Source organism: Chrysochloris asiatica, unplaced genomic scaffold (assembly GCF_000296735.1).
Source record: "Chrysochloris asiatica unplaced genomic scaffold, ChrAsi1.0 scaffold00053, whole genome shotgun sequence".
NCBI lineage: Eukaryota > Metazoa > Chordata > Mammalia > Afrosoricida > Chrysochloridae > Chrysochloris > Chrysochloris asiatica.
Genome location: NW_006408571.1, coordinates 10,587,951 through 10,602,758, shown reverse-complemented (window position 1 = coordinate 10,602,758; position 14,808 = coordinate 10,587,951). Strand labels below are relative to the sequence as shown.

Sequence of the window (14,808 nt, the reverse complement as noted above, 5' to 3'; positions counted from 1 at the left end):
TCCTCTTCATGTTATCCAGCATGAATCTTAGACTCTCTTCAGATTTTTTAATCCTTTTTTCTGCTTGCTCTTTTATCTTAACAGTATTGAGAGATTTGTCTTCCAGCTCACTGGTTCTGGCTTCCATTACTTTCATTTTACTCCTTTGCCCTTTCAGTGTATTGTCCATTTCTGATATTTTATTATTAATCATCTGGACTTCTTTTTGCAGGTTTTGGATTGTTTTCAGTCCTGTATCTATCTTGTTTGATTGCTCCTGTAGCACTTTCCTGACTTCGTCCTTATTTCCTCCACCCCTTTTCGGAGCATTTGAATTTGTTTCTATATCTTTCTTCTGAATTCCTTCTCAGGCAGATCCAGTGTCTGTTCTTCTACTGGAAAGTCTGTGTCTGCTTCCAGCTCATTTGTTTCAGTTACTTTAAGTTCTCTTTGCTTCCAGCAAGCAAGGTTGTATCATCTGCATATCACAAGTTGTTAATGAGTCTTCCTTCAATACTGATGCTGTGTTTTTCTTCATATAATCCAGCTTCTCAGATTATTTGCTTAGTATACAGAATGAGTAACTATGGCGACAGTCCTGGTGCACACCTTTCCCGATTTTAAACCATTCATTATCCCCTTGTTCTGTTCAAATGACTGCCCCTTGGTCTATGTATAAGTTCCTCATGAGCACAATTAAATGTTTTGAAATACCCATTCTTCACAATGTTATCCATAAGTTTTCATAATGCACACAATCAAAAACCTTTGCATAGTCGATAAAGTACAAGTAAACATCTTTCTGGTGTCCTCTATTTTCAGACAGGATCCATCTGATGTCAGTAGTGATGTCCCTGGTTCCATGTCCTCTTCTGAGGCCAGCTTGAATTTCTGGCAGTTCCCTGTTGATGTGCCATTGCAACTGATTTTGAATTATCTGGAGCAAAAGTTGACTTGCATGTAATATTAATGTTATTGTTTAATGCTTTCTGCATTTCGTTGAGTCACTGTTCTTTGGAATGAACATAATTATGGATCCCTTCCAATTTGTTAGCTAGGTAATTCTCTTCCAAATTTCTTGGCATAGATGCATGAGTGCCTCCAGAGCTTAAATAAGTTTGTTTCAAGATTTCAGTTTGTGCTCCATCAATCCCTAGAACTTTGTTCTTTGCCAGTGCCTTCATTGCAACCATTGGCTACCTCTTGAAATGACTGAACATTGACCATTTCTTTTTAGTACAGTGATTCTAAACATTCCTTCCTTCTTTTAATGTTTTCCGCATCATTTAATATTTTTCCCATAGAATCCTTCAATATTGCCCATAGAATTCTTCAATATTTCAAGTTGAGGCGTACATTTTTTCTTCTAGCTTTAGAAATGCTGAACATGTTCTTCTCTTCTAGTTTTCTAATTTGCAGGTCTTTGCACATTTCATTATAAAGCTTGACTTTGTCTTCTTGAGCTTCCCTTTGAAATTTTCTTTTTAACTCTTTGACTTCCTCATTTCTTCAGCGTGTCTATGCTGAAGAGCAAGTTTCAGATTCTCTCTTGACATCCATTTTTGTCTTGTTTCTCATTCCTGTCTTTTAAATTACCTTTTGCTTTCTTCTTGTGTGATATTCTTGGTGTCATCCTATAGCTCTTCTTCTTTTTTATTGTCAGTGTTTAATGCATCAAACCTTTTCTTGAGATGGTCTCTAAATTCATGTGGTATATATATGTTCAAGGTCATATTTTGTCTCTCATGAACTTGTTTTGATTTTCTTCAGCTTCAGTGTGAACTTGTATATGAATTGATGTTCCACAGTCTGCCCCTGGTCTTGTTTTGATTGATAATGTGGAGCTTTTAAACCATCTCTTTCTACAGATGTAGTCAATTTGATTCTTGTGCATTACATCTGGTGAGACCCATGTGTATAAACACTATGTTGTTTAAAAAAGGTATTTGTAGTAAGTCATGATTCTTGCAAAATTCTATCGTGGAATCTCCAACTTTGTTTCTATCACCAAGCCGTATTTTCCAGATTCTTCCTCTTTGTTTCCAAACTTCACATTCTAATAACTAACAATTATGAATACATCTTGATGCATGTTTGATTAATTTCAGACTGAAGGTGTTGGTAGAATTCTTCAATTTCTTCATCACTGGCTTTAGTGGTTGGTGCTTAAATTTGAATAATTGTGTATTAATTGGTCTTCCTTGTAAGCATATAGATATTATCACAGACAGTGTTGTGCTTCATGATAGACCATGGAATGTTCTTTTTGATGTTGAATACTACACCATTCTTCTTGAATTGTCATTCCCCACACAGTAAACCATTGATTATCAGATTTAAAATGGTTAATACCAGTCCATTGTAGCTCACTAATGCTTGGAATATCAACGTTTGTGCATTCATTTCATATTTGACAACTTTCAGTTTTCCTAGATTCATACTTTGTACATTCCATGTTCTGATTTTTAGTGGATGCTTGCAGGTGTTTGTCTTCATTTTGAGTTGTGCCCTATCAGCAAATGAAGGCTCATTCCATATGCGTCATCAGGGTCAGCTCTACTTTGATGAAGCAGTTCTTCCCCAGCTGCATTTTGAGTATTTTCCAACCTTAAGGAACTCATCTTCCAGCACTCCATCTAACAATATTGTTGTTAAGTGGCATCGAGTTGAACCTGACTCATAGCAACCCTGTGTAGGGTTTCCAAGGAGCAGCTAGTGAGCTTGAACTGCTGACCTTGCAGTGCAAACAGCTTTGCAGTCTGGCACAGCGCCATACCAGGACTCCGTATGCTGGTGTTATTCATGTATTCATTTTCCGGCATTATATCTGACAGTGTTCCACTGCTATTCAGGAGGTCTTCAGTGGCTAAGCATTCAGAAGTAATAGCTCCTTCTTCCTAGGCTGTCTTAATTTGGATCCTCCTCTGAAAATTGTCCACCATAGGTGACCTTGCTTCCAGCATCACTCAGCACCACAGTATGACAAACTTGGCAGATGAGTGGTAGAGTTATAGACTGGTGGTGGTTATGTGCCATGGAGTCAGTTCTGACTCATAGGGACCCTGAATAGGGTTTCCAAGGCTGTACATCTTTACAGGAACAGAAAGTCTTATCTTTCATCCACGAAACAGCGGGTAGGGTAGATTCAAACTCAAACCTTGAGGTTAGCATAACCACTATGCTACCAGAGCTCCATGGAGTTATAGACTGCTGTTGTTGTTGTTGTGAAGTGCTGTCAAGTTGGTTCCGACCCATAGCGACCCTATATAGGGGTTTCTGAGGAGCAACTGGTGAGCTTGAACCACTGACCTTATGGATTTGAACGATTTGAATTAAGTTGATTAACTATTTTTAAATTTCTTTCTTCCCCTCTCTTTTCTTCTTCCCACTCCCCTCATTTAAGAGTAGCAGTTTCCTTGCTGACAAGCATGTAGATAAGCAAAATGCTTTTGTTGAACAGTAGTATAAAGGGTCTCATCAGTAGATGGGATGCTGGCTATTTCTCGAGAGACTTCACTGAGCGGTAGTATCTTGTTAAGACAGTTCTGAATCCAGGCTCAATGACTCAATTAACCAAACTATAAAAAGCCAAGTATATGCAGAATGCCAATTTATAACTTTACTTTAAAAACAAAACAAAACAAAACAAAAAACTCTTACAAGTAGAAAGGGAGCTTGCTGGGCTCAGGATTGAGAACAAAGATAGTTGTAATTTGCATCTTCCAGGATTATCAGCCTTTAAGCTTCATAATGGCCTAACAATATATTTACTTGGTTTGGGTGTTTTCCTTTTTCTATTTTATTTGTTGACCAATTTCTCTTCTAATGGATACCTTTGTTGTTAAAATCTTCCATTTTACATTGGTCCACAGAACTGGCACCAAATACTCACAAGGTAGCTCAGGATCTGACAAACAAAAGTTCTTTTGGACTCAGAGGTATGAATGTGTTATTTTAAATTTTTACTTATTTAGATTCTTGTAAAATGCTTAAAATATCATCCATGTTTATCAAAGCTAGCTAATAAAAATTGATTTTGTTGTTAACTACCATTGAGTCAGTTCTGACTCTTAACCACCCAGTATTGGGTTTCCAAGGAGCCCCAAATTTGAATCACTGACTTTGCAGTTCAGACCAACCTGCGGTCCAGTGCTTATCCCACAGAGCCACACCAGGCAAGTGTAAATTATTTTTACAACCAACTTATAAAATAAAGATAATCAACTTCTGCTTATGGAACTGTTTGACAGTTTGGCCTTCAAGGCAGGTCCCAGAATTATGCATTACCGTTTTCCTTTTTTCTTAAGTGGCTGCCTTTTAAGTGCTTTTCTTAGAGGTTGAATGTTAAAGTTAAGTTGTATATAAAACAATCAACTGAAATTTGTTGGCTTATGTTCTTAATTCATTGTCATTGGTTTTTCCATATGTTTGTGATATATAAACCTATAGGTTTAACATTCAGTAATGTGGACCAAATTCTTAATGTAAAATTTAAATATTTCAAAATATGAAATGGAATGGAGTCTTTTCACTTCTCTGTTTCATGTCTTGCATGTTTCAGTAGTCTGTGTATTTGGGACAGGGCAATTGGAGCGTCATTGTAGCAACTTTGTCTTAACTCCCGACAACGGAACCCACTTTTCTGTTGTTGGCCATGCCATTTATCATGGTGCATTTCTAATCACAGCCATATTTGTTGGCCTGTTTGCCCTGCAAGTGTAAGCCAGTCTCTTTGCATACATGTACAGAATGTTTTAAGGTTTTATGTATTTTAATATTTTTACATGTAAGTTTTTGTAATGCCACCTTTACAACCCTGTCTGTTTAGGTGGTTAACAGAATTCAAGCTTTTTTGTTGTGCTCCATCTTCCCCATAAAGCTTTTCTTTACCTTTCTAGCTTTCATTAACTTCTTTGTCCTCCAAACTTCCTGTTAATTAGTTCTTTCATTTATCATTTGATCATATACTAGCTTGCTGACATATCAGTGTTTTTTATTATCTTTCCAATGAGCTATGGCCTTGGGTTAAATGCACCAGACTGTAAAGCCGTTTGAACTGCAAGGTCAGTGGGTCAAGCACACCAGTTGCTCCTTGGAAACCCTATACAGGGTCGCTATGGGTCGGAACCAACTCGATGGCACTTAACAACAACAACATAGTCCTGGCATGGCACTGTAGGATAAACACTGGATTGCTAACCACACAGCTGGTGGTTCAAACCCTACAGCCAACAACCGTTCCTTGGAAACCCTATACAGGGTCCCTATGAGTTGGAACTGACTTGACATACTTAACAACAACATAGGCATTATATGTTGTAATAAGGAGATTTTTAACCCAATAATGGTTGGTTGATGATTGATGATGTCGGGTTCTTAAGGAAAATTCCACCATAATTTGCTTCTTAGAAATCCCAGCTGATTCAGTGGTATACATTTTAGGAGTGATTTTTGAGGCTTTGGTTTATTGTTTATGATAAGAGAGTTTCCAAACTGCTTAGGTCAAGCATTATCTTTTGAGTAAAAGTCATTGGCTTTCAATGAAAATACAGACAGATCTTGGAAATATTACAGGTTTAGTTTCAGACTACCACAGTAAAGCAAACCACACAATATTTTGGTTTCCCACTGCATACAAAAAGTTCTCTTTAAACTTGTGTTGTTATTAAGTGCTGCCGAGTCAGTTCCAACTCAGTCACCCTGTATACGGTTTCTAAGGAGCAGCTGCTAGTTTGAACCACCTTGCAGCTCAAACTGACCTTGCAGTTCAGAACATTTTCCTGCTGCATCACACCAGGGCTTCATTAAACTATGTAAGGGGACTTTATAAAGTTAATGAAAAAATCAAATTAAAATGTAATGTAGTTTACCACAAACTGTTTGTGCTAAAGTGTTGATGTACTATGAGAATGGGACAAAATATGACACAGAGACAAGAAATGAGCACATACTGTTGTAAAAATGGCAACCATAGACTTGTTTGAAGCAGGATTGCCAAAAGTCTTCAATTTAAAAAAACAATAAAGTTTTTTGTAGCTTCTGTATTGATTATGGCAGCATGAGCATGAGGTAGGGTGAATGTAAGGGAGGGATTGCAGCAACAGCATTATCCACTTAAGTTCAGCCACAAAGCAAACCTCAGTAAATTACAAAACAAAATAAAAATGACAAAGCATCTTCCCATCACAATACTGCAAAATTAGAAATCAACAGTAGGAAAATCAAGAGGAAAAAAAATGTCAATACATGGAAAACTCCTAGGTAATAGAAGAAAAATTTTTAAATGAAATAAATTCCTTTTTTCAAAGAAAATTGAAATTGCAACATATAAAAGCCTTTCAGACACAGCAGAAGCAATGCTCAGAGAGCAATTTATATAAATAAATTGCACATATCCAAAATTAACACCTTACCTCAGCATCTCCAACAGTTATCAAAAGAGCAGCAAAGTAAGCCTACAGCCATCAGAATAAAGAAATTATAAAGATTAACGTTGAAATAAATGAAACAGACGTAGAAAGACAAATGAAACAAAGAAGAATGAAACAAAGCCATAGAAAAAATACAAGAAGTTGCTTCTTTGAAATGATTAATAAAATCAACAAAAACCACTGGCAAGTCTAAGAAAGGAAAAGATGCAAATGACATGAATAACAAATGGTTGATGTCACAGCAGAACCAACTGAAATAAAATGGATAATAAAATACTATGAAGTACTCCAACAAATTTGAAAAACCAGAAGAAATTAACAAATTTCTAGAAACACATTTCCTTCCTAAACCAACACAGATTGAAGTGGAAAATTTTGAATAGACACATAACCCAAAACAAAAAACAAAAAATAGAAATTAATCAAATAATATAAAGCTCCCAAGGAAAAAATTCCAGGCCTAGATGACTTCATAGGTAAATACTGTTAAATATTCAAAGAAGAGCTGACACCAATTCTACTCAAACTTTTTCAGAACATAAAAGGATGGAAAACTCTGAATTTGTTTTCTGAAGTGAGCATAACCCAAACCAGGCAAAGACATTACTACAACAGAAAATTATATGCCAGTATCCCTCCCTTAATGCAAAAATTCTTAATAAAATCCTCATCAATAGAATGAATCCAACAGCATAGAAACAAACAAAAAAAAACCATCATGGCCAAGTGGGATTAATAGCATATATGCAAGGATGGTTCTCTACTGTAGAGTCAGTCAGCGTAATCCGTTACATAAATAAAACAAAGGAAAAGAACCACATGATCATATCAATTGATGCAGAAAAGACATTTCACAACACCTTTTTCTGATAAAAAACACTTAGCAAAATAAGGATAGCCTGGAAATTCCTCATTGTAATTATGGGGCTTGAACAAGGTTGGCGGTTCAAACTCACCAGCTGATCCTCAGAAACCCTATACAGGGTTGCTATGAGTAGGAACTGACTCGACAGCACTTAACAACAACAATGGGTTATATGGAGTCCTGGTATGACTCTATAGGATAAGCACTGGACTGCAAGGTTGGTTTGAACCACAGGGTCGGTGGTTCAAACTCATCAGCCACTCCTGGGAAACAATATACAGGGTCCCCATGAGATGGAACAACAACATGGATTATATATATCATCCTGCAATAATGGGATATAGACTGAATAGGTGTAAGAGAGTATTATACTTATAAATATATATAGGTTTTAAAGAGAATATTATATTGGAGTCCTGGTGTGGCGATGTGGGTTAATGCACTGGACCACAAGGTTGACGGTTCAAATTCACCAACTACTCCTTGGAAACCCTATACAGGGTTGGTATGAGTCAAAACTTACTCTACACTTAAAAACAACAATTTACCTTCTAGTGTGGCGCTATTCATACCACAAGATCAGCAGTTCATACCCACCAGCTGCTCCTTGGAAACCACCCTATACAGGGTCACAGGGTTGTTATGAGTCAGAACTGTCTCTACGGCATTTAACAACAGCAACAATATTTACCTTTGCTGCAAAAACATCCATGAATGTGGTGGTTCATACAAGAGGTCAAAGTTAAGCAAATTTCTTAGATGTCACTAAATACCTTTAGGAAATGAATCCCTGATCCTAGTGGCTCAGAACCATAGTCTTGAGGGTTCACCATGGCCAAGTAGCTTAATATAGTCCACAAAAACATCCTACTTTGGTGAGTAGAGACTGGCATCCTAAAAGCTCATGAGTAGCCATCTAAGGTGCAAATAGTAATCTCTTCCTATTCAGAGGAAAGAACAGTGATGAGAATTGAAGACGCTTGGAAACAATTTGTCCAATGGACTAAGGGACCATTGAACATCAGTCTTCACCACTCTGAACTAGTAGAACTAGATGGTACCTGGCTACTACTATCAACTGCCTGAATTGGAATGTCCACGTTAGAAGGACCTGGTTAGAGTGGGAGAAAATTTGGAACATAACCCAAAAATCACTTAAAACAAAAACAGACTTACTGGTCAGATTGAAACTAGTGGAATCTTAAGACTATGACCCTCAGACACCCTTCAGGTCTGGAACTGAACTTATCCTCTGGCTCAATTTTAAACTAAGCAATAGATGGGTCTATAGCAGTGATAACAGCACTATATAATGGCCACCGTAGAATGGTCATTTGAGATTTGTTGTTGTTGTTGTTAAGTGCCTTCGAGTCGGAGCCGACCCATAGCGACCCTGTACAGGGTTTCCGAGGGTGTAAATCCTTATGGGAGTAGAAAGCCTCATCTTTCTCCCGCGGAGCGGCTGGTAGTTTCGAACCACTGACCTTAAGGTTCGCAGCCCGATTCGTAACCACTACGCTACCAGAGCTCCTTTAAAAGGGCACATTTACCTAAAGAAAAATTCCAAAAGGGTTGAGAAAGGTGGAGGGAGGAAATGAGATAAATTATGTTACAGTGAGGGAATTTCAGTCATAGATATAAAATGAAGTGCATAAGATTTGTTGAATGTAATACTGATGATCTGCTCTGTAAACCTTCACTCAATTCACAAAAAACAAAAACCATTATGTTAACATGAGTCTAGTTGTAATCTTAAAAATCTATACACATACTTAAGAGAATAAACTGTAGGAAAATATATTTAAAGATTGGTGTTTATGTTTTTGTTAAAAGAAAAAGTCGTATTTTAAAAGGTTTTTCTTATATTCATTTAGCTTTGTGTAGAATGCATTCTCTCAGAGGCCTGTGCAAGGGACTAGAGAACAAGCTTCCAGCACTTTCGACAGGGACTAGTGGCAACTTCCATTTGTCACTGAAATCTTTTTACGTTTGTTAAAGAAAATATTTATGTTGAAGGGTTGTTGGTAGAGCTTCAGAAATTCATTTTTGTTTTATATTTCTGGAGAAATTATGGAAAACATTTAAATATGTTTTGTTGGTTGAGTGAGCCAACAAAAAGGATCCCATTTTAAAGTCAAATACTGAAACTTTTCTCAGTGTCAAACTTTAAAATAGTTCAAAGTTATATGTAATCTAGAAGCACAGAAGAGGCCTAGAAGTTCTAGATTTGCTCCCTGGGTACTAGATGCATCCCATCTAGTAATGCATGTCTTCAGATCCAGAATGATAGATTAGGCTTCTAGGTGCATGGGTTTCTGACATCTAGGTAATGGTTTCGGTTTTGAAACATCTCCATTTTATATACCTGTATAGTAGTAGTATGTTGTTTTTAAGTGCTTTTGAGTCGATTCCAACTTACAGTAGCCCTGTATAAGGTTTCCGAGGTTCAGCTAGTAAGTTTGAACCTCTCACTTTGAGATTAGCAGCCCAGTACTTATCCTACAGCACTGCACTAAGAGGTAGTCACATAGCTTATCTGTATCTTCTAGAGAGCCACACTCCATCAATCCATAGAGCCCAGGTTTACTTGCCATGTACCTTACCTATTAGTTGCTAACAAGTTCCCTCTGATTCACGGCAATCTTAAGTGTAACAGAAAAGCACTGCCTGATCCTGTACCATCTTCGTGATCTTTGACATATCTGAGTTCATTGTTGTAAGTGTTGTGTCAGTCCATCTCATTAAGGCTTTCCCTCATTTTCACTGGCCATTATTGGTCTTTCCTGATGACATGTTTAAAGAAAGCCAAGTGAAATCTCTTCTGGTTATAATTCTTCTAAGCTGTTATGTTCCTTCTTCTGGCAGTCCACAGTATATTTCATCTTACTCACCAGCACCCTAAATTAGAGACAGCTTATTAAAGTCATTCCATAAAGTCATTCCATAGATAAGGACTCTATTCCTAGCAAACAGCATCAAGTTTATTTATGAGAAGCTTGATTGTTAGGCTATTAACTTGTTTCTAAGATTACACCTAATCACCTACGTTCTTTTTTTCTTCAGGAGTGTGCCCTATCATATCCAAGGTGTGTGGCACCTTCCTCTCCCCGCCACCCCACCCTTCAACATATACACACATAAACTTTGGTGGAAGGGAAATGGATTTTGCACGACAGATTCTTTTTGAGAAAACTGAAGAACATCCACAAAATCCCATTTCCTGGAGATAGTTACCATTAATGTTTTTGTATTTCCTTTTGAAACTATTTTCTCTGAGTATGTTTGTATTCATGTTTTAAAATAATGGGTCTGTATTGTTACAGGGTTTCTCAGTATTAAATCTACATTTTTAAGCATCAACACTTTTAACACTGAAAACATTTTGCAGATAATTATTCTATATGAAGGAATCCTGGTGTGGTGCTGTAGGGTAACCACTAGACTGCTTACCACAAGGTCAGTGGTTTCAAACCCACTAGCTGCTCCTTGGAAACCGTATATAGGGCCTCCATGAGTTGGGTCTTACTTGACTGCACTGAACAACAGTTCTGTATAAATTGGTTGAGTACATCCTATGTATCTCTTCCTCAGGAGTCAGAGCATCAGACTTGCTCTGAGCAGGAGTACTGGCCTGCTTCGTTGGAGACCTGTCAGGAAACTTTGTGCATCAGAGCTCAGTATCTAAATTGCTTCTCTAAACTCGATAATTCAGTAATCGTCTGAAGTAGCATCCAAGTCAGACCTGCTTTAAATTGATTTTTTTTTTCTGTTTTAAATTACATATGTTGTAGGAAATTATGACATTGTTGAATATATATGTTTTTGCTCTGTCTACATTTTTTTACTCATGACAGAATTGCTTGGATAGGAAGAACAGAGATTGAAGGAATACAATTTTGTCTTGATTTTTGAGACATTGCTTTTGTGGGTATAATACATTAGGCAAGTTGCATTTGAGTGATTTTATTGAGAGTAGGTTAAAAGCCTTATATTTACCTCTTGGACCATGAACAAAATTGCTAATACGATATTTATCTTGTGCCAAGTACACTAGAGAATCATTTGTGATGAGAGACTGTTTGATTTTGTGATACAAACTTTGATTGTTGTTATTTCCTAACAGGGGCCTGGAAGAGTTCTGTAGAAGAATGGACAACAGAAGACTGGACTGAAGATGTAAGTGTTTGAAGTCGCTCATATCAGACCCACCTTTCTTCTAGTGTCAGGTGTGCTTTGAAGAAAGTCTGAAACATTTTAGTCTCACCACATTTAAGAGATGCAGATTTTCAGCTTCTCAAAAAGAAATTGGTGCTTTGAGATTCTAAAGAGACTTGGATTTCAATAATTCACATAAAAATGACCAGGTGCTAAAATTGGGCTGAAATACTTTTTCTGGATTATTTTTGTTTTCGTTAACCTGTTAGTTGAATAACCGTTTAGTGCTGGCCTATGGACTATTATGCTTTAGAGTATTTGTATTAAAGGAGAGATAGTATGTGTTTTGGTTCACAGATAAAATTAACCTGCATAAGTCATTCTGGTTTCAGGTACCACCCTATCCTCTTTTGACTAGATGAGCTCTTTTTCATTTTTGTTTATTCCATATATATTTTTTAGTATAGTTTCTATACAGTGTCAGTTTTTGATTCAGCATAGATAGTCTTTAAGGAAAAAATATTCTACTTAAGTAATAAAAATAAAAAGTAACTGAATTAGCCCAATTTCATATTGTAGACCATTTTTCTGTTTGGTTTTTGATGTTTGGACTGAAGCATGTCCATCCATGATAGTTTGATCAGACATTGACTGGAAAGAAGTAAAGAGGTTAATAGGAATATCTTTAAAATTACATTAAGTGATACAGACTTTGGGAATTTATTATCTGTCTCCCAACTGTGTGTACATTTAAGCATAAATGTACCTGTTTGGAATGGGGAACAAGAAGTAGGATTTCTTCCTGACTTGTTTAATGGCCTTAGACAGGACACTGTTCTTGTATTTTGGCTTCTTTGTTTGTAAAAAAGACAATTAGTGATTCCTCACATGGAGTATTACTTGACTTCCAAATAGTATATTAACAACATTATAGTACAGAATCATTTTTTTCTTGTAAAACTATCTTGTAAAAAGCCAGTTTAACTAAATTAACTCAAAAGTATTTTTTTTTAAACTTTTTATTGTGAATTGAGTGAAGGTCTACAGAACAGATAATCAGTTTTACATTCAACAAATCATACACTTTATTTCATCTCATTGATTGCAATCCCCTCAATGTAAAAATAGTTACCCCACTTCCTCCCTGTGGTTCTTATTTCCACTCTACCCTTCTTCCTAACCCTTCTGAACTCTGTCTTTAGTTAGATGTTGCCCTTTTGATCTTGAATGGTTGATCATTCCATAGTGAGCATACCTTAGTAGTGTAGTGTCATATTCTTATCTGCCACTGAATGTAAATTGAGTCACAAAAGTGAGTTCAGTTCCACACCTGAAGGGTGGCTGAGTGCCTTAGTCTCTCAGTTTCCTCTAGTCTCTTTCTGAACAGTTTTTTCATTGTTGTTACGTGCTATTGACTCAGTTTTGATTTGTAGTAACCCTGTATTGGGTTTCCTAGCTGTTGGGTTTGGTTAGCAATCCAGTGCTTATCCTACAGTGCTGTACCAGATGGTCTCAGGATTTTGGAGACTGTTCTTCACGTGTTGCATTAGTCCATTGATCACAAGCGTCTTCAGTTTTCATCCTTCTTATAATGATTAAGAAGTTTTCATAATTTATCCCTTTGTATGCTTTACTACATTCCTAGATGTGTTTACAGCAAAGGTAAATACCCAGGTACAAAAATCCTGAGTAAATCTTTATAAATTTGTGGGTATACTCCCGCTATCCCTCCTATACCATTCATCCTGTGTGTCCATGTACAACGCAGTTGTTGCAGAGTTGTATATATGAGTATTTACCTCTGTTCCCTTTAACCTTTGCCTATGTCTTCATCATTCTTTTGCCAAATTTCCTCTTGTTGTATACTGCCTTTCCCGTCACTTAACATTCTGTGTCTACCCTCTAGTCAGTGAGTTACTTTCCCTTCCCTCCCACTTCTGGTAACCATCAAAGAATGTCTTTTAGCATGAAAACCTTTTCTTGAATTTTTACAGTAGTGGTCTCATACAATATTTATCCTTTTGTGATTGAATATTTTCACTCAGCAATAAAGCCCTCCAGGTTTATCCATGTTATGAGATATTTTGCAGTCATTGTTATTTCTCAGTAATTGCCATAGTATCCCATTGTGTGTATGTACCAAAGTTTGTTTATCCATTCTTTTATTGATGGGTTTTTAGGCTGAGTCCATTTTTAGAAGTATTTTTAAGAAACTTTGTACTTGATGTGTTTTCCTGTTTCAGTATTATTACTTCATTAGGGAACAAGCTGGAGTGTGGTGTGAAGAAGGGTGAGAGTAAATATGCTCATTTGATTGGCATTTATGGTGTATATTCACAGTTGCCATGCATTAACCATAAGTTATTGGGATGTGATGTCACTTGATTCTCTGTTACCAGCAATATGAGGAGACTGGAATAGTTAAGTGGTTATTTAAAGCAGCGGAGTGTGGAGTCCCAGTGATAAGGGAAAGTCAATTAGAATTTTTGCTAGAATTTGTTTGGAGGGAAAAAAATAGGGTTAAAAGCTTTATATGTTTTTGGCTGTCAGGGTCAGTAGACAGAAAAGCAACAGAATCAGAAGGCAAGAACTTACATTCATTTTCTAGTTCTGTTGGCCTATTAATCTTAGACAAGACATTTTTTCTTTCTGACTCTTCTGCTTTGTGCCTGTTTAGTAAAATCATAATAGCTGGTCAGATAAACATTTGCTAACAAGTAATGTTGTTGTTACATGCCTTAAGTCAGCTCCGACTCATAGTGACCCTGTACAGGGTTTCCGAGGAGCAGCTGGTGGATTTGAACCTCCAACCATGCTGTTCAAACCAACCTTGCTGTCCAGTGCATTATCCTGCAGCACCATACCACAGTATCCTAACAAGTAATATGTATATATGTATGTACATGATGAGACAGTATTATATAAAAGACATATCCCAATATAATTTAATTTATTTATAATTACTGAAAACACCATAGATAATTGGGCATCTTTTCTTTTCCTCCTTTTACTTTTCCTGTTTTGTTTTTTCACTTTTTGTTGTGAATTGAGAGAAGGTTTACAGAGAGCAGATTATCAGTTTCACATTCAGCACATCAAACACTTTGCTCCATTACATGTTTGCATTTCCCTCCATGTACCAACAGTTAAAAGCATTTAGCGCTCTATTCTTTCTCTCTCTCTCTCTTTTTTTCTTAAATGTTTTATTGTTCATTATGTGATGGTTTACATGGGAGAACATTAATGTTACATTCATTGTATCGTATATAGTCTCATTGCCATGGTTACAGTCCCTTCCATGCATCATCAACCAACCAAAGGATATACCCTGCAATCCTTCCCCCGTACCCCCCAGTTCTTCAGCACACAGTTGCTCTC

The 14,808-nt window shown here is 36.7% G+C and overlaps 1 protein-coding gene across 4 annotated transcripts in view; it reads left to right on the top strand.

Moving 5' to 3' along the window:
* UBAP2 (ubiquitin associated protein 2) overlaps positions 1-14,808 on the top strand; it is a 117,796-nt gene that overhangs the window by 51,090 nt on the left and 51,898 nt on the right. For 3 of the 4 annotated variants that reach the window (XM_006863038.1, XM_006863037.1, XM_006863039.1), the window contains 2 exons: positions 3,852-3,917; positions 11,399-11,451. The exons of the other annotated variant lie outside the window; for it this stretch is intronic. In XM_006863038.1, coding sequence (XP_006863100.1) covers positions 3,852-3,917; positions 11,399-11,451 — 119 coding nt within the window. The remainder of the gene's footprint in view (positions 1-3,851; positions 3,918-11,398; positions 11,452-14,808) is intronic. 4 annotated transcript variants of the gene reach the window in all.